The sequence below is a fragment of the Dermacentor andersoni genome, chromosome 1, assembly GCF_023375885.2.
Source record: "Dermacentor andersoni chromosome 1, qqDerAnde1_hic_scaffold, whole genome shotgun sequence".
Classification (NCBI taxonomy): Eukaryota; Metazoa; Arthropoda; class Arachnida; order Ixodida; family Ixodidae; genus Dermacentor; species Dermacentor andersoni.
Window position 1 is genome coordinate 300968248 of NC_092814.1, and position 20745 is coordinate 300988992.

General features: G+C 47.4%; 1 protein-coding gene and 1 pseudogene across 1 annotated transcript in view; one reads left to right on the forward strand and one right to left on the reverse strand.

Annotated features, from left to right (window-relative positions):
- Positions 1 to 1179: 1179 nt before the first annotated feature.
- Positions 1180 to 16004, forward strand: LOC126548368 (uncharacterized; annotated as a pseudogene).
- The window catches only part of LOC126547617 (suppressor APC domain-containing protein 2), a 28861-nt gene continuing 17570 nt past the window's right edge, over positions 9455 to 20745 (reverse strand). The window contains exon 6 of the mRNA XM_050195513.2: positions 9455 to 20649. Coding sequence (XP_050051470.1) covers positions 20527 to 20649 — 123 coding nt within the window. The 3' untranslated portion in view covers positions 9455 to 20526. The remainder of the gene's footprint in view (positions 20650 to 20745) is intronic.

The following is a 20745-nucleotide window of genomic DNA, read 5'->3' on the forward strand; positions in this document are numbered from 1 at the left end:
CGTTTTCGTGTGTTGATACATGGCGGCCGTTCCGCAGGCGTTTTGCAAACCACCGTCGTCTGACCGTGCTTTCTGGTCGCGATGAGGGTAGGCCGCTGACCACCTAAACAAGAGAAGGCCTGAGCGCTCGGCGAGTGACGTCACGGAGAAGAGGCCGGCGGCGTGCTCGGGGATAGGGGTTGAATGAAGGGATCGCGCCCTTATGGGCAACCTTAACCAGAGCGCAGTTAGTTTTTTTAAGCATAGTTGAGCAGATGGCCCGCAGAGAACAGAGGGTGTTCCAAGATTATTTTATTTATGCAAGACTATTTACGCGCTGCAATATTAAAAAGCCCGTCTATAAAAAAATGAAATGATTGAACCTTAGGATTGAGAACGAATTTCGGGTAAATGATGACAGGGAGCATGTCTTGTATTGAAAAGTCACAGTGCTGCCCTCTTCTTCTTTGCCTTGATTTATCGTCGGCGTCAAAGAGTTAGCCGTTCATGCGACCACAAACGTTCAACAAAATGTTAGCACTGCACCGTAACACATATCTCATGAGAACTTCACTGGTGCGCCCTTCTTCACATTCGGGACACATGTATTTATCCCAGCCTAGATTAGGCTCTAACCAAATAGTTTCGCTTTCGAGGCATTATTAAATATAGTACCGCAGTCCACATATTTACACCACCTCAAATGAGTTTCGCAATGGAGATACAAAACATTCGTGTAACTATTTACAAAGAAACAGCTGCCTTATTCCGCAGAATTTCAGCTTTTCTCTTATTGCCTTAGCACTGGCATCCAATATTCTGTCATTGTCAGACACAGGCCACAACCTGTGTCTTCTAAATGACGGAAGCCCGACATTTCTGCGAGGAACTACATACAGCAGCTGCCTTGACTTTAGTCCCTGACATGGCTTTAGGCAACATCCCCGGCCCACGAGATGCAAATATGGACGCTCCATTCTCTATGGAAGAGTTAGAAGCTGCTATGGCGCTCTGCAGGTGTTCGTCTTCACCAGGGCCCGATGGCATAACATATACTGCTTTGCGCCGCCTAGGTCAAGAAGCACGAAGACAACTCCTCAGCCTTTTTAATAGTTCATGGCAAGATGGTGTCATCCCACAGGAATGGAAACGCAGCCACATGGTACCGCTTCTAAAAGCAGGAAAGTCACCGCTCGAAATGGCATCGTATCAGCCTATAGCTCTTGCCAGCTGTGTCGGGAAGCTCATGGAACGTATGATCCTCATGCGTCTCGAATGGTACCTTGAACACCACAAAATTTACCCCGACTCTATGGTGGGATTTCGACGCGGTCGTTCATCGATTGACAGTGTCATCGATCTAGTATCATCTGTAGAACAACAAAAATTTCGGAAGCGATTATCAGTAGCACTCTTTCTTGACGTGAAAGGCGCTTACGACAACGTTTCCCATCAAACCATTCTAGATGCACTTTTGACAATTGAACTAGGAGGGCGAGTATATCAATGGATTAGAAACTACTTGACACAAAGGTCCTTGTTCGTAAGTACGGAAGATGGTCCGACTACCGACCACTACACATGCCGAGGCGTTCCCCAAGGTGGTGTTCTGAGCCCTATTCTTTTCAACCTCGCGCTTCTTCGGCTGGCCGAATCCCTGCCGGAAACAGTGAGTGTCTCAATCTATGCCGACAACATCTGCATCTGGACATCAGCGGTCACTCGCCTGCAGGTTCGCGCACGGCTACAGAAAGCAGCAACACAGGCATCCGACTACCTTCACACACAAGGCCTTACCATCTCAACAGAAAAATGTGCGTTAGTCGCTTTTACGCGAAAAGCGATGACTCGTTATCCAGTATGCATCAATGGTCAACCTATCTCCTACAAGAGAAATCACCAGTTTTTGGGCGTCATTGTAGACCGCGACCTCACTTGGAGCCCTCAGGTTGCCCACTTAAAGAAGAAGCTCACATCTATTGTTCACGTCTTCAAGTTCATCGCCGGCAAAACATTGGGATCGTCAGTGGGCTCTGTGCTACAGCTATATTGAGCACTTCTTATCGGATTCCTATGCTACAGCTCTCCCATGCTTGCTAAAACATGCAAGTCAAATCTTCGAGACCTTCAGAGCGTGCAGGCGCAGGCACTACGTGTTTGCCTAGGCCTTCCGCAGAGCGCCTCAACAGCAGGAACCATTGTAATGGCTCAAGACCATCCTATCACGACTTACATTAGAACCGAAACGCTTAGAGCCCATGTTCGTCATGTTTCACAGATGCAGTCCAGCTCTATTGCGTGCCTGCCAGAACGACGACCACAGGCGTCCTTCTCCAACAAGGTCAGCATCCATCGTGCCTCCTTACCATCGGGCTTCACACCCTCAGCACGTTCAACCTCAGCTTTGTGGTGTTTAAAACAACCTCAAGTGCGTCTTACGGTTCCAGGGATAAGAAAGAAGACCGACCTGCCTACCTTGGCCTTGAAGCAAGCAGCTCTGGATTGTTTGCACACTTTCTACTTTGATCGAGTCCACATATATACGGATGGCTCTTCCACTCAGACCAGCTCCACCAGCGCAGTGGTTATACCATGACAATCACTAAGCATCCAATACAAGAGTTCTTACTTGACAACATTGACCGGTTCGGAGCTTGTTGCCCTCCGAGGTGCCGTTGATTATATTAATAACCAACAGGCTAATCGGTGGGCAATATTCTGCGATTCTGCCAATATTCTGCCGTGCACTTGTAAGGTGGCCTTACAATGTCTTCTGTCATCTCTTCGTCGCGGGTCATGTGAACAACTTGTGTCGGAGATACGAGAAATGCACCATCACATGATCGCAAAAGGACACGACATCATGTTTCAGTGGCTGCCTGGTCATTGCGGTATCTCCGGCAATGACCTCGCTGACGAAGCTGCTAGGAAAGCACACGAAGGAGCAACCCTTGTTTCTATACCTTTATCACGGACCGATGCAGCCCAACACTTAGGCACGCTAGCGCACTCTTTGACATTGGAGAAGTGGCACACACCTGAATTCACTCAACATCGATTGCATTCCCTCGATCCCTCTATGCAACTGCGGCTGTTACCAGGTCTTCCGCGAAATGAGGAAACAGTGCTGTGCCGCTTACGTTTGGGCGTCGCATTCACCAATGCACATGCATTTTTGATTGGAATGGCTGATAGCGCCACGTGCAATGCCTGCGGTGTCGAGGAAACCATAGAACACCTACTGTGCTACTGCCCATCTTTTGAAAATGAAAGGCAAGACCTCTGCACAGCTCTCAATCAGCTAGATGGAAAGCCGTTCACCTTGAACAAGATCTTGGGACCATGGCCTCGCATATCGCAGCTACAAAAGGCCACAAAAGCGCTGCTGCAATATTTGAAAGCTACCGGATTGAGTCAGCGCCTGTGATCCGGACTGAGTGACCGACTGATATTCCCAGTGGACTTTCTCTTCTTTTAATCTTTCCGTCCCCCTTTCTTATTTCCTAGTGTAGGGTAGCCAACCGGGCTCAGTCCTGGTTAACCTCCCTATCTTTCATTTATCATTTCCTCTCTCTCTCTGTCATTGATCTTGCGGAAACATGAAGCATGATTTTTCGGCCCCGATTTATAATTGCTCCAGCAATTGTGCACGCAGCACTTATTAGGCATATCCTGGCATGAACGTAATCCACATTCTGCGGCAATGAAGGCTTGCCGGACACACAACCGCAATCGCAGCACAAGCGCAGAGACTCTATGCACGGTTCATGTCCAGAAAAAAAGTGCGCTCAGAAGCATGTCGCAGCATGCCAGGACTTTTCTAACCCCGAAGCTATCCAAGGAGCAGCAGGGTTCCCGGAACTAATCGAATTGTTATCGCCGTCATCGCCCACTCGGTCTTCCGCGTCTCATTTTCAGCACAGGTGCGCCACTCGTAGCCTTCGTAGCACGCTGCACGGAACTTCTATGTGGGCCTCTTTTGCGTGACGTAGCTCAAGGGGAGAGGGTACAGCCAGAAGGCCTTAAGTTCTCTAGAGGGTGTTGGCTCCACATCACTGAGAGCGTTCATTGGGTCCGATGCTCTATTTATGGGTCAGGGTGGGGATATCGAAGATTGTCTAATTGTCTAGCGCTGCGGTTGAAATAGAATTGGATGGCAATGACTCATTCACATCCATTTTACCAACCCCGGTTGGCATCTTCCAATGCCCACACCCTGAAAAAAAAAAGAAGAAAGCAATTATTGGCATCACATGGACTGCATTTCTCCAAAATATCTTGCGCAAAAAAGAAATTAGTTTTTTTTTTCCGACACGTGCGGGCCATCGAGTTTCACCACACGACGAGAAAACAGGTGTGAGGGATAATGTTGCTAAAAATCTAGTGTGTCGCGAGTCGTCACCATTTTCAGAAGAAAAAAAAAATTATGCAGATCCCATGCAGTGTGGGAATCGATGTAAGGGAAGCTTTCTGTGCTGTTTGCTTTGATTGACGATAATTAGTGGTGATATTCACGGCAAATGTTCGATTTCAACAATTTGCCCAACACGAGAGTGACGAGCTGATGTTAAACGTTTCCTTGCGTGCACCACTGCTGTTTGTCTGCGTAGTAGACAAAACACAAAGTGAGAGGTGCTTGCTTGAGGCATTGTTGTGCGCCATATTTCATAACCTCCGAGAGGGTTCAGCATTGCCATTGCCTCACATGGCACATCGCATAGTGGCAGAAGCATTAAACTTGAATTGGATTATGGGGCTGTATGTGCCAAAACTACAACTGGATTATGAGGCAGGCTGTAGTAACGCACCCCGGGTTAATTTTGGCACCGTGGTGTTCTTTAACGTGTCCCTAAATCAAAGTGCTCCAGTGTTTACTTCGCCACCGTCGAAAAGCGGCTGTCTCGGACAAATCCGCGACCTCTAGCAATGCCTTAGCCGCAAAGCTATCGCGGCAGGCACAGAAGTGTTGAGAGGCTAATGTGGTGATAACCCAGGAGCTCCAGAGGTGATCGTGCACATTCGACGCGGTGCGATCCAAACGAGTTCCTCATGTCTCTCTTCTTCTCTGCAACGCTCCTTCCATATATATATATATATATATACATGCTCTGAACCAACGTTACTAGACTAGGTTGCAGCGTCTATAATTATAATAACGTTGCACCAGGTCCTTCTGGAGTTATGGCGAGTCGGGCTGCCGAGGTATGGCCATCATTTTGATGCCAAATTTTGGCGGTCTTGCTCTTCGTCATGCCAGGGATGTGGAGGGCCATATCCTGTAGGTGGATCTTGATTGTGGCATTCGAATTGTTAATGTTTATGCTCCAAACAAGTCTAGAGATCAGAGATAGTTTTTTGCTGCATTAGACCCATACTTGGTAGGTCCCTCTTGGCTTATTCTTGTGGCCGATTTCAACTGTGTGTTAGAACAGGTTGATCGCATCTCCCTTAGAGGGACTCCAAAAACTAAAGTTATGGCAGGAAATTCTATACTGCGAGAGCTCGTCGATGGGTTGGGACTGGTCGATGCTTAGCCCTGGACAGTCAGGAATGACTTGGACAGGAAGGGGCATGCAGAGCTGCATCGATCGTTTTACATCTCATCGTCACTAGCTTCCAGTATGCATTCTTTTTGGATGGTTCCTTCTGTTCTTAGCGACCACAGCTTCCTAATTCTGCGGTTTGCCGATTCGAACATAGTCCCGCAAGGGAAGAGACTGTGGCCTCTAAATCCACGGCTCCTAAAGGACAGGCAGGCAACTGCAGAGGTATCATCCATTCTCTTTCGATCGCTGCACAACAGAGAGAATCTAGATGGCACAGAATGGGATGATGTGAAGGTCAGAGTGCGTGAGTAAGTCAGGTCTTGGGGCAAGCATCGAGTGCACAAGGAGATTAAAATCGTCTCTGACGCAATGCTCCTGCTCTTGAGGCCACTATCCTGTGTGCCTGGCGTTGCTCCAGCGCTGGCCTCACTCCGAAAGGAACTTCGGATTCTACAGAGATGCTGGGATGGCTTGAGAGCCAGAACCCGAGCAGAGCAGTGGGAAATGGAAGCGTGGTGCAGCAGAAATGTCCTACGTAGGCATCTTTCAAGGAAGAGCACAACTCTCTCTTCCCTAGTAGATCCAAGTGATGGAAGCACAGTCAATTCACCAGATGGAGTTCTTGCCCTGGCGAGGCAGTTTTGCATGACCTTGTATGCCAAACCAGTTGCCTCTCCAGCTGTCTTTCCATTTATTTCACCAGCTGAGCCACCGGAAGTAAGTGACTCAGCCATAGACCATAGCCAAAGCCATTTTCGGCTTTGAAGTCTATGAAGCATAATCGCAGACCATGATCCGATGGTCTGACAGTCAAAATGTATGTGAACTTTTGGACACTGTTAGGGAAGCCGTTCACATCACTGGTGAACAGGCCACTCAGTGAAGGGACTTAATCAGGGGGCCAACGAGAGGGGCTAATCACTCTCCTTTGTAAGGATGAGTCGAGAAGCTCCGATCTAAGAGCATGGCATCCAATCACACTTCTGAACTGCAATTACAAGCTCATAGCAAAGTGTCTGTGTATGCGACTCACGCCAGTACTCAACACTGTTTTGGGTCCATACTAGGCATGTTGTGTCCAGGGGCGCTCCACTCAGCATCACGGTTTAGCAGTGAGGGACCTTCTCCTGTGAGCAAATACCAGAAAACTTCAAGGTATTCTGTGCTCCTTCGATCAGGAGAAGGCTTTCGATATCATTAGCCATAGGTACCTTTTCCGTGTTTTGGAAGAGGCTGTTTTTAGTGTGGGTTTTCGGCAGGTGGTCCAAGCTTCGTATTCTCGACCGACTTCTGCTGTTCTCATACAGGATCGCGTCTTGGAGGCATTCATTGTGGGACGCGGTGTATGGCAGGGGGACCCTCTCTCGCCTGCCCTCTACGTACTCGCTTTTGAACCGCTTCTGCAGAGATTGTCCTGTGACAGTAGAATTGGCAGGTTCCTACTCCCACCAGGTTCCCCTCTGGTTGCACTTGTCCATTGTCGTCCCAGACGAGGCATCAGCTTGCAACGTCTTGGATGTCATGGGCAGTTACTGCAGGGCGAGTGGTGCAAGGTTGAAAAGTGCAGCCATGCACTTGAACTCCACTCCGTCCAGTCCGCAGCCCGTTCATGGTCTTCCCGTGAAAATTCGGTTGCGCATTCTAGGTTTCCAATTTGAACCAGACGGTCTGTCTCCTGAAAACTGGCAACAGGCTAAGGAGAAGCTTGAAACCAGGATTCAGGAATTCAGCCCTTTGTCATGCCCACTGACTGCTCGAGTGACAGTTCTTCGCTCCACTTCTGTTTTCCTTTCTTACGTACATAGCGTGTGTGTCTCCTGTTCCAACCCGAACCAAGCTTATCTTGAAGAGGGTACTCTTTTGCTTCCTCTGGAAAGGGACAACTGGTTGTACAGCTAGGCAGGTGCTCAATGTTGCCCAAGGATATGGGAGGACTCGGAATTTCTGATCTGGGCATCGTGGCTACTGCACTACACGTCAGGTGGACCCAGGTCGCTCTTAACTCGGATATGCTCCCAACTTGAAGCTTTACTTTCTTTTTTCTTAGCACCTGACTCCGCTTGTTTTCGCAGAGCACATTTTCCTACTGTGTGCCTCGCTTAGGTTCCCCGTCCACCATTTATGCGGCGGCTGCCAATTCTCTGGTAAGCCTCTGCAATGTTCACCATGGCATCGACGTAGTTTTAACTCCAACCCAAGAACTATTTGATATTCTCACCCCAGGTCTCTGCCCACATTGCCAAAGGTACGACCTGTCCATCCACATGCCAAGCTGGAAGCTCATTACGGCCAGTTTCCTCGACGCTAGGCGAGCTACGTTCATGTACCGCCTGCCGCTGAGTTACAGGCCCTTCATAGCCGTCCCGGCTCGTGGAGTGTGCCCTTTTTGTGGCGGTTGTGAGGATTTGGTTCATATCTTTACGCAGTGTTTGCTTCCTGCAGCTCTTCTCCAAAGGACTGCTAGCCTCTTTAAGCTTCCAGGTGTTCCATAAAAGACTGTTCAATTTTTGCACCCTTTGCCTAAACAGGCGATAAACCAGTTCGTGCTTCTTGTCAAGTGCTCATACCAAGTCTGGTTGGCACGCTGTGATGCGGTTTTCAGGGGATGGGCGCTGGGCCTTCACGAAGTGCTAGCGAAAGCACGGAAGGAAGTCTAGTTCCACCTCACCGGGAGTGGCATCGCTTGGGCGACAAGAAGTTTCTTGAAGTGTGGGCTCGTCCTGCCATGATTTTTGATGAGTCAGGCGGAAAGCTCTCTATTAGGTTATGGTGCATGCTCCTAAGGTCGCTAAACTTGGTCGTGTGTGCCAGTCGATCTACGGGGTTTTGTTTCGCTCAATGGAACCCAGAGCCGGAACCGGTCGTGGTGCACCCTTGTGTGGTCATGCTGCTCCGCGGATGGCTTTCGTGGTCTCCATGGTTGTATGCCTTGACCTCTTTTGCGTCAAGGCAGTCCGAGGGTCAGTCAGGCTTGCGTCCGGTAAGACCGACATGGCTGTTTGTGTGTTCAGTGCAGTAACTCAGTTGTGCTGCACCACAGGAATCCCTTTGTCTGGGAAGGACCGTTGGCCCGAATCAAAGCCCCCACTCAGTCAACCCTGGTAGAGGGTGAGTGTCGGGGTCAATGTACCGAATGATGCTGGGTTGATGAGTACATGAAAGCTCTGGGATGCGGCACCTCCGGGTGCCAAGTCCTCTTCCCATCTGACAACGGTGCTGGACAGCAGCAGTCACAGCAGCAGCAGCAGTGGGAAAGTCGAAGGAAAAGGCAAAGAAAGCTTCGCTTTAAAAAAGTGCACTGTCTCGTCGTCTTTCAAGGAATGTGAATCCTTTAAAAAATGCAAGCCTTGCAACAGTGCATACCACTAGATTTTTGACACTCGGTTTCCCGTCGTTTGGTAAAATTTAAAGGGCATTCACGTTTCCCCTTAAATTTTTGTTTCACTAAAAAATATTTTGGACAAGCACAGTTAGTCTCTGCACAGTTGGCGTGAAACACAACCTGCCAGAGTTCAGCATGAGCTCTGTCCACAAAACCATGGTGCCACTGCTTTCTGTGCTCCTGTGAGACATACGCTATAGAAACAAGGCTGCCTCCGCTGTGACGTCGCAGAAATCTGTACAAATTAGCTTCGAGTTGAGCAGTGATGTATTTGCCACTGCATCATTATTTTGTAAAAGGAAAAGCAAAAAAAAAAAAAAACACCTTGAAAGCATTACCAGCTTCCCATTATGATGTAGTCTACCTTATAGATGTTAATCAGTAGATTTTTGCTGATTAGTTATCTCAGTACAATTGCACCGCAACTGAAATGTCTGGCAAAGCAGCTGACATCACCACGAATGAACTACCCAATGATACCTCGCATACCCCATCTTTAGGCATTTGAGGATTGTTCACTAACTTACTGACATCCACAACAAATATATATTTTTATTGGCCATTAAAAGCCTTCAATACTGTTGAATTTATTCAAAATATGTATTACAGTATTCAAGATACACTTGGTAAAAATTTCTTATATGTACATATACAACAAAATATTAACTTTTCCAGCAAAGCAACATTAAAATATAGCAATGTCTGTAAGAACTTTATGCAAGGAACACCTGTGTAAAATGGCAGGATCTCATATAAACTGCTTATTTCATATAAACTGGTCATTTCATCACAAAACATTCACGATAACCACGAGTACAAAACACACTCATTTCACAACTGGCTTGTGTGGAACATTTGTAAACAAGTTTTTTTATTCAGATATTCAGAGCCAGTCATAACAAAATAAGTACCAAGGGAAAGTTGTTTTCTTGAATTGTACGTGCAAGTCCATGAACTGGTTCTGAGTAATACTGCACTGTGATTCTATTCTCAATACCAGCGTCATACTGGCGATACCCAACTAACAGTTCAAGATGACATTAAGTTAAAGCACTGATGATGTACAAGAATGGAGGAATAAGGCAACGAGCAAATAACGATGGCAGCTATTAGAAGAAGTGAAGGTTGAGTGTACGCCTTAGCACTGATTAAACATTTGCATAATGTCATTTTCTTCCTGCGTAACATAAATCTTTAAGCTAAATGCACAGCATTTGCACTTTTGATTTGGCTGAAAAACTTCACTGCACAACGAACAATCATGCAACAGCAAATTGTACCTGCACACATGAACGTGCATCTTTCATGCACAGTAAAAGAGAAGCAATTGGCACTTTCCCATCCGTCAATGTTAGTTCTTTCACAAATTGTGCTCGTTTCTCTAAAAGATGAGTGGCATATAAACAGCGTAACATTTCTGAGTACCAATGCTACAAGGGGTTAAAGGGATACTAAAGACGCACATTAATATGAGATGCACTAGTAAGCTGCGGTTCTGCAACAGCAGAACAGCCACCTTTACAATGATAGGGTGTTTTAAGACCAGAAAATATGCAAACACGAAATTCTGGTGGCAACGCTGCCATTGTTTTTGCACCAGCTCACCACGACGTCGTGGATTTTGACAGTGTTCACGTGGATCTAGTTAGTAAACCTCCATTATTAAAGAGGGACTCCATTTCATTCCAATATAACAGAAAACCCAAGCTAACAAGTTTTGGGAACTTTTCCTCTGTAAAACAGCCTAAATACAAGAAAACACTTCTGAAATCCATAACTTCAGTGACATATCTGCTAGAAGGTTTTGATGCAAGATTCAGGAAAAGGGCAGTTTGACCTTCATATCCTGCACCAGTAAAATCAACTTTCTTACCAAATGAATGAAAACATAGTTTTGAGAGGATCTTTAACCAATTTAATCTGATTTAGTGTTTCCCTTTAGTGCCCAATTTTAAGAACCAGAAAATAATTTAACAGCATATCAACAATGTACACATAACTGAGCCTCCGAGATTATGCATATGTAATAATAATAAAAAAATTAAATTATGGGGTTTTACGTGCCAAAACCACTTTCCGATTATGAGGCACGCCGTAGTGGAGGGCTCCGGAAATTTTGACTACCTGGGGTTCTTTAACGTGCACCTAAATCTAAGTACACGGGTGTTTTTGCATTTCGCCCCCATCGAATATATAAAGTAATAGAGCAGGGATATTGCATTATATTGGCGGCATTACTACTTTGTAGTACGAAATCCTTGCAAGACGTTTGTGTTGAATCGGGTTCTTTCCTAAAATGTGTTTTAGCCTGTCTGATAGATTGCTTGGAGGCAATGTGGAAAAACTTGTAAGCTGCGTTATAATGGAAATACAGCAAGGGCAGGACTGTGAAAGAATGCTGCCAATAACAATGTCAGCCATTTCAATGAATGGAATGCCGTTACTGAAGCACAGATAAAAATGCACAAAACTTTTGTACTAGCATATGTAATTTAGTCATGAGATGAGAGTATAAGGCATTTATATGCATTGAGGTATAAGTGTCGTTTCAAAGAATACTCTCTACACTAACCAAGTGCTCTCTAAGTGATGGTGAAATTTCGGTGCAAAGCACGTGACATGTAGCTGTTTAATTATTACACACAAAATTGAAAGATAACTTCTTGAGTAATAAAATGAAGGACTCTCCTTGGTGCTGGTGACAAGGAAGGGTATGTGTGTGTAACAGTCAACACAGTGCCAGTGGGAGCACTTGCAAATGTTGTTATCATGTTACCTGGCAATAAACACCAACACTGCACAAATAGTTTGTCAATGCGCACAATGTTAGTCTGTTTCTGAAGAAGCTACATGTGTGGCAAAGTGCAGAACCTATTTATATGCTTTGTTACAAATGTTTATTGTGGAATCTTGCTAAATTTACACTATGTGGCACTGATGGCAGTGGGCTAACAAGCAAAATGATGAAAGCACAGAGACAAGTACAGAAAAATTACCCTGAGCAACTTTCAGTAGGTGCAGCAATGGCTGCAATTGTGGCACACAAGAACTGGCTTGATCACAGAGTAGGAAGCAGGCAAGTGATAGTTTAATACATTTTTGCCTGTGCGTCCGCCTCATTTAAGTAAACTTCAAAATAGTCTATATGATATGCATAATGAACAATATCATGACGATAACACATTGCTGGCATTACACTGGGCATGTAACATGCATATCTGCATACCAAGCACAGCAGAGGGAAGAAACAGCTGAAGCATCAACTAGCTACCTTCTACTGACTACCGACTGTACTTGCACACAATGCAGCAGTTGTACAACCATGCAGACCAGCAGGACACTTCATCACTTGCGAGTGCACCACTGGCTAGCACAGCGACTAAAAAAATCAGAATTGGTAACAATTTGAGACACTGTCATTTGAAGCAGCTCATTTAGCTGAGATTACTTAGACCTTTTGAGTTTCTCATAAACACGGAACTGCGGTCTGTTCATAGAATGAAGCAACAGAGACACCGGAAACATAGATCATAATGCAATGTTCCAGGCTGCCAAGAAGCAGAGATTGCTTGAGTGAGCAGGAGTGCCAAAAATACTAGCAGTGGTGACACTCTCTGGAGAACAGATTTACAGTAACAGATACAAATTGTAGGAAGCTGGGGTACTGTGTCCACTATGTGCAACAGCACCTGCATCGTTATCAACCATCTCGCAAATTCTCTCCATCATAACACGCTGGCTTACAGAAAAATCAGCGCTCGTGTGGCCTAGCTAAGTATTTGGCTGGTTGAACATGCAGGAAGGGTGATGGAATGTTAGTTGGCATGACCCTCACCTCGAAACTAGTTTTACCCCTCCAACCCATTCGGGCCAAAGAGCCGTCCTTTAGCTGAATCTGCACTCTTGCTGCACACTATGATCTCTTTCATGGTGGCTCCTGGTAACCATTGCTAACACAAACTGAATGAGAAGGAACTTGACTGAGGTGCGATGTGGGAAATGTTGTGATGGCACGGGAGATGGCTTCACATGTTTAAAGGGACTGCCCACCGCTCGGAACATGTCTTTGTATTATGGTAAGAATGAGAAGACTTTGTGTCGTATTGACGGAAACGAGCATGTTATTATTACATAAACAAGGATGATATGCTTGATCGGACTCTGAAAGTTGTGCAAAATTACCTGTGGCATCGCTTGACAGTGAAACAGTCTAAACGAAACTGTGTACCATATTGTAGCCTAAAACCCATGTAAGGAGAGCTATTTTGTTTAGATACATTTATGCATTGCTTAAGATTGTATTTCACGTGCCTCCATGATCTTTTTTTGCATCGTACAGTAATTCCTTTCAGATTTCCAGTTAGAGAATGTTGAAAACTGGTACATCATTGGGTCCTCAAGTGTGCCCTCTGGACATCGCGACATGCTCAATGCATATCACGTTGTGGGCGTGGTGCGAGGGTCGCTGTCGTGTTCAGGATGTTGAAAAAGCTGTGTGCTTTGGTATGCCAGTGTGGCCACACCCCCAAGCAGGCATTCTATAGACTATAGTCTGCTTGCGCTCGGCCGTGGCCACCTGCGCAGGAATTAAACTTTGGCCACCCTGCTTATCGATGTGGTAGCCATTGGGCCTCGCTAATTTTGATTAGATTTGAACACTCAACTAGCCTTGAACCACGTTAAAGTCAGACAATATGTACGCTCAAAAAGCATCTGCTCACTCCTGACTGTTCCTGGCTAGACGGCTTGGCAGACGTTGCTTCGCATTGGGCTAATGACAGCACTTCAAAATGCGCAAGTTGGATGTCTCTGCTATCCGTCGGTCAAGCTGTTGCAAGACAAAGCCGGTCCGTGCTACGTAGCATGGCCAGACTGGAGCACTTGAGTGCGAGCGCGCACTCCAGCCCTGTCGTGCACAAAGCAAATGCTGTGCAGAAAGAAATGAAACCAAAAAATCAATCACATGCCTCATACACGTCTTTGAGGGCACAGATGACGAGCTGCTTGCCCAATTCCAGTGCAAGTGCTTTGGCGATTATCATCCGCCTCCCTCTCGAGTGATGTATCAAAGTGTCCCAAACAACACTGTCGACCGACCAATAACGGTGGACGAAGTCTATGCTGCCATTCGCAGCAGCACTCGCAACACAGCAGCTGGGACTGTCAGAATCACGTACTCTCTTATCAGGAACCGTACGAGAACTCACGGAGTTCCTAAATAACCATTGGCAATGCGGCACGCTCCCCCTGAGTGGAAGCACGCAGAGGTGAAGATGCACCTAATTATCTTCAGACATTCCTGTCAGATTGCACCGCCACAGTCTCTCTCAGCCCAATCCGATCAAACATCATCAAGGTTCTGAACAAGGGCACCCCACAGGGCTCCGTGATCTCCCCGCTACTGTTCAACGACGTAGCCATGGCTGGTCTTGCGCATGAACTCCAGTGCATCGATGCCATCCATCACGCAATGTACGCGGATGATATCACCATCTGGGCCACACGAGGGTCCCTTGGAGAAAAAGAACATAATCTGCAGCAAGCAGCCACCTGCGTCGAACAATACGTACAGGCACGTGGCCTTGCCTGTGCAACCGAGAAGTCTGAGTTCCTACGAATCTGGCAACACAAGCCCCCCCAATCTGCGCAGAAGGACCCAGGCTATTGCCTCCGTGTTGTTATCGCTGGCCAACAACTCCCCGAGAAAACCATCATCCGTATATTGGGAATGTGCATCCAGTCAAATCACCATGTAAACCACACCCTTACCCTCCTCCGCACTACCACCCTGCAGGCGGCCCGAATGATATCCAGGGTCGCCACTCGTTGCCACGGTATGCGCGAGGAGGACACCCTGAAACTTATAAGCAGCCTCGTGGTTAGTAGAGTGACATACAGTTTACCCTATCAATGACTTACCAAAGGTGAGCAGGACCAAGTTGTTGCCATGCTCCGGAAGGCCTATAAGGCGGCACTCAAGCTGCCCCCGGGCACCCCTACGAGCAAGCTTGTCGCGTTGGGTCTGCACAACACATATGCAGAACTCTGCGAAGTGCAACTCGCCATGCAACTTCAGCGACTTGCGCAAACACCAATGGGCCGTGCCCTGCTTCGACACCTTGGCTATACCGGTGAGCTCCACGAAGCAGCTCGCCGCGAGGCCATTCCAGGCCTCCTTCGCGCCACCTATAAAGTTGCCCCCATGCCCCCAATATGGACCCCCCCGATTACATCACGGCCGGCAAGAAGGAAGAGTGGAAGCCCTCGAACTACAGTACGAGCACAAGAACACCACATATTATGTTGACGCCGCCAACTACGACCTCATGAACTCCAAGGCAGTAACCACAGTTCTGGACAACACACTCCGAGAACTTACCAGCGCCTCCATACACTGCCACAACATTACCGAGACCAAAGAAACAGCCATTGCACTTGCTCTTGCCCACGGCTACAGGCATAGACGATCGCTCACAGTTCTGACGGACTCCCAGGCGGCTTGCCACAACTACCTACAAGGGCGCATCAGCCAACCTGCCCACAGTATCATCCTGAGCGCAACAGACACCGGCGAGCGTCCTAATACACACACACCCCCAATTCAGAATCGGATCATATGGACCCCGGGACACATGGGGCTGGAGGGAAACCAAGCAGCAGATAGGGTAGCTCTAGGGTATATGAACCGAGCACCCTCCAACTCTGCCCCTGAGGAACCCGTTCCCGTCGCGTGCGACTACTCAGCCATTTTAAACCACTATAGAGGACTTAGGCGAACCTATTCCCCACCCCACTGAACACTAATTAAAGATGAATCGGTCAGTTGGAGGCAAATCCAACCTGGCACATACCCCAATTTGCACGTCCTCAATAAAATACATCCTATGGCATACCCTCCTCGCTGCCCATGGTGTTCAGCTAAAGCCACCCTATACCATATCACGTAGGCATGTTAGGCAATCACTGCTGTACCCCCCATACAACACCCTACAGCGGAGCGATGGGAGGAGCTGCTGGCCAGCGAGAGCCTGGAAGATCAGCTGAGTCTGGTTGACCGGGCTCACAGAGCAGCAGCCACAAGCGAAGCTCTGGACTGAGGGCCCCACCCATGGGAAGCCAAGTACCTCCGACCACTCGGAGTCTCCCCGCAGCAATTTCACTGCAAATAAATAAGTTTCCACCACCACCACCCACACTACAGTTGCATGCAGCTATGACGAGCCTGCTTGCCGAGGACAACTGGGTTTGGTGTGTCATAGGCACCAATATCTGAAGTAGTGGCTTCTACGTGAACATCCAAAATCAAATTTGAGCTGCGTGCCACGGTGACGTTCAGTAGGCGGAGTGTTGTGGGCACACCCTACTCCGCCATAGCCTTCACAGTGCAAGGCATTGACGCAGTGGGAGCTCCACGAAGGTGATCACAGGCAATCTTTGATTGCCAAAAACTCTGCTTTTGCTGAATGCATTGAAGTTTTATGTCTCTTCAATGTTCGTCGCTTGTTTTTTACATGCTGTTATTTGAGGATCACGAATAGCCAACTATCCAGAATTTCAGCTCTAGCATTAAAGTACTTTTCGCTGCGAATTATTTCTGAAATAGTCTAGTTAAACTTCCAATGCATTTCTTGACTTTGATAAAAATTATTTCAGGGTTCCTTTAAGGTCACATTTTAGTGTTTAACACAAAGTAATAATTCCTGTGGAAACTCGATACGGTTCCAGTTCCTCACTTTTACCGGTATGGCTATTCCACTGGGATCAGTATTCAGTTCTCTGGGTGTACTTACGCAGTTTGAAGGAGACTATGCAAATAGAAAAAATCTGTTTTGAAAATTTCTACTTGCTTTTCAGGGAAACTATTGTACTTTTAGACATTTCAAACAGTACGCAAGCTCCCCATTGCACTACAAAGTAGCAAGTCCTTGAAAAACAATGGACAGTCCCTTTAAGCTTCTTGACAAGCTTATTTATGGCTTCCTTTTCATGCTTTCCACAGCACAGTGTGGATGGGTACCATGCTTGTAAGTGTTTTATTATGTCATTTTAAAACCTCACTGTGCTTACCAGGCAGTCTATAAACATCTGTGGCATTTGTTGCATCGCCTTTGTTTTTAAATTGAAACACAGAATGGTTATAGTAAAGGAGGCCATAATTGATCATTCTTAGTGCTGAAGTAAACAAGGTTCTATAATGCAATTAATTGCTAAACGGTAACTCACTGCAGCAGAAAAAGCAACTCAATGAAGTTTCATATTAGTGATCCTCCTTCAAGTATTCTTATTAGTTTTCCTTTAAAGGGGTTGCTGCAGCACTGCTGTTTGACCTCTCCCTCACTTTGGTTCATCAGAATATTTCTTTGTATAAAGCAGCACACAAATGGATCATGTGGAATGTCAGTCACTTTCAGCCATCTATAAAGGAGGGAATGGAGCACTTTTACTTGTGCACCAGCAAACAAAAATAAAGTAGTGCAGTATGGCCTTTCATGACTGGTCGGGTATACAGGTATTGCACATGCCGCATCAAGCTGGACTGAGCATTTTCAACAAATGATAAGAGGCCAAGGAAAACAGCAGGTCCCCTTACAGTGTGCTCACACCAGGAGGAAATCACAACTGGTGCGGTGAGTGTTCACACAGCGTGAGCAAAACGTCAGTGCTTTAGCACAGTGGTGTCAACATCATGGGAGCTGGAACAACTTTTGCTCTGGTGGTACAAAACAGTCTTACTCTGCAGTAATGTTGGCATGCCCAGCGATATATTTTGTTGTCATATCTGGCAACCCAACACACTGTAACCTGAAAAGCAACAGTGGTGCCAGTGGTGGCCTCAACGTGCCAAGTAGAGGTTGCAAGCACCTCTGTTACACAGGGATAAATAAATATAGCTGAGGTTCAGGGCAAAGTAAGGTGAGATTGCACTGTGTATGCTGCCTGCAAAGATATGATCCCGATGGCAGCGGCTTAAAGGGACCCCGAAACGATTTTCTACAAACATACTAAGTCGTTAGAGTAGGTCCTTCTGATCATTAATTGACATATCTAAGTGCTCCGCGTAAAGCGTGTAATTTATTATAAGGTTTTAAAAATGCACATCACTGCCGATCGCAGCACACTGCTCGGTGGAATTTTAAGCCACCCCTACCCATATGACGGAAATCACCCATATGACGTCAGTGGGGCGAGCTATCCGATTGGCTGACCAGGGCGCGTGATCGATAATTTTTCCAACATTGTTGTAAAGAAATGATGTTCGTAATAGTTGGAATGTTAGTTAATTTGTTTTTATAAAGATAAAGTAACATAAAGAGAATGCACAAGAACAATATTTCAGTACACTTAAGCACTTCCGGCACACAGCAAGTGTCGTCTGCTTGTGTTACAACATGCTCCGTCTTTGACGAGAGCTCCACCGTCAGTGTCGATCTGTCTTTTCGCGAGCACTATGATTCGACTTTGTTGCGTTGTGGACTGCAAATGTAGCGACTGGCAATATGTCAAGCTGCGACATAGATGAGCGGACTGGCTGGAGCGCATCGGACTGCCGCTATCCGATCGGCGCCAGGATTTGCGCGATTGCGGCCGTCACTTTACACCGGAAGATTACTAACGCAATAGCGTTTCGCGAGTCCGGTATTAGGGTAAACGCAAGCGCAAGGGGCAGGGCCTGGCCGTGTCCCCTTGCGTGTCGTTTCAGGGGATGAACAGAAGCGCAAATGTGAATGGTCTGCACGGTGCAGCCACCTGGTGGCATAGAGCTCAACCAGACACAGTAGCAGTAACAAAATGTATTCTTCTTTGCTGCCGGTGTAAATTTTTCGCAGGAATGTAATCGTTAACACGTTGTTTTTGTAAATGTTTAAAATGTTTTACACTTGGTTAGAGAAATATTAGCTCTTTCTTTGGCTGGTTAAGCTCTGCACCTACGGGTGGCTGGACCATGTAGACCGATCAGGCAGCTCACGTATGTCTACGCTAAAGTTCCTTCATCAGCTTGAGTGTATGCTTCCACCGTTCGGTCGAAACGTTCCGCTAGTGTGCAGTTAACGGAATACCAGACACGCTCGGCGTTGCGACAGAATGCTCGCAACGCACGCTGTTTCGATAGCTCTCGCTTGTGGTCGACGGCCAAGTGGCTAGCGGAGAGGTTTCACGCGGGCGGGGGCGGGCTCCAAAACAACCGGAAGTGGACGATGTGACGTCGCATCGTGACGTGGAACCAGTGAAGGCGGAGCTTAGCCCCATTCGCTCGGCGAACGAGTTGTCACAGAGTGCATGCCCGCGTCCCTCTCGGGATGGCCGCCAGTGCCGCCCCAGCTACAGCGCCGCTTGCACGGCGATGGGGGGAGAGCGGTCCCCATTGTTCCCGTCTCGCCCGACCGTTTGCTCACGTGGGTCGCCTGAGCGCGACGGAGGGACGAGGCAGCCCGGGGAGCGGCAGAGTAGTTTGGAAGACGAAGCAGCGTGGTCGTGCACCGGGAGACAGCTGAAGATGTGGTCGGCAGGCTGAAACCTCCAGGCTGAAGTCTTCGCCGTTCGACCGACAGACGGTGCAAGTCCGTCAGGATCTTCGGCAGCGGGGGTAGCAGCAGCCCGACGCTCTTCAGACCGGGATCTCGGCAAGCACGCCACAGTTAAGCCTCGTGTTCCAGCCCGCTCTCAGAACTTTCCACCGGACTGTATTTTTTAAATCGTGTTTAATCTTTCATTTATTTATCCATCGCGAGTTAATTCTTTCATGTTCTGTTAGTGTAGTGCTTGCCGTATTTATTGTCGCGTATATTTCGTGCTTGTGTCGCGTATTTTGTTTGTTATTTCGCGAGTGTAGGATTTCCCACGTGGTGGGCTTAGTGTCGCGCGAGTGGCGTCAGGGCGTGCGTTGTGTGACCCGCAAGCCTTCCGTGAGCTAGGACCCACTACCTGTAGTTGTATGTTCTTTTCCTTTGATTATGTCTCGCGCATGATGTTATTTTATTAAATTGAATGAGTTGTGTTGTACGTCGCCTCCCGTCTCATGCCTCTGGTTCACAGTCGATCAGGCGTGGACCTTATCGCCGGTCAGCAGTCGAACCCTCAATAAACGGACGCGGGGTGGGTTTGTTGTCGCCCCATCCCCTCCGGTTCGGAGAGTGCGATTACCTCACCATCAATCTTTGACACGAGTTGAGGAGGAAAAGCATGGCTAGGGAGGAGGGTAACTTGTAATCGCTTGTAGCGCCATTAATACGTAACGATTCACTTAAATTGTGGTGCGAATGTTCTACTTAAGCTGTACCCTACGCGCCTACAAAATTTGTCCGAACCGTTTCAGGGGCCCTTTAACGGCTGGCTGCTCTAAAAGTTAATGCTCTCCACTGCTATCCGACCAGTTCCAGTATAACCGAGTGCAAAGCAAACCCGCGTCCAGGTAGAGCGATGTCCAGCATAACTTCAGTGACAAGAGCAAAGATCTGTCCATTTGTAATGAAATCCTTGCTGTCACCCTCTTGCCGGCATGTGCAGGGCTACCGCACAGTAGGTCCCACGCAATTGTTTACGCCTCTCTGCCCTTTCGCAAGAGAGACAGTCACTGCAGACAGCCTTTCGAAGAAAGCAGGTAACGCGAAAGATGTACATTCACATGAGGGTCGTCTCATCAACAACAGCCCTGTGCTGCGATCGAGCCTGGAACAGCTCCCGTATCAGCGTTGCTTTCTCTCTTTCCAGCTGTGCAATCACCTCACTTTTTTGGCTCACTTCCTGAAAGCAAAGATAAAAAACGGGGGGGAGGGGGGGGAGAGGAGGGGGCGAGGGTTGCTGAGATAAGGCCATTTTGAGAGCACCAATAAAAGTCAA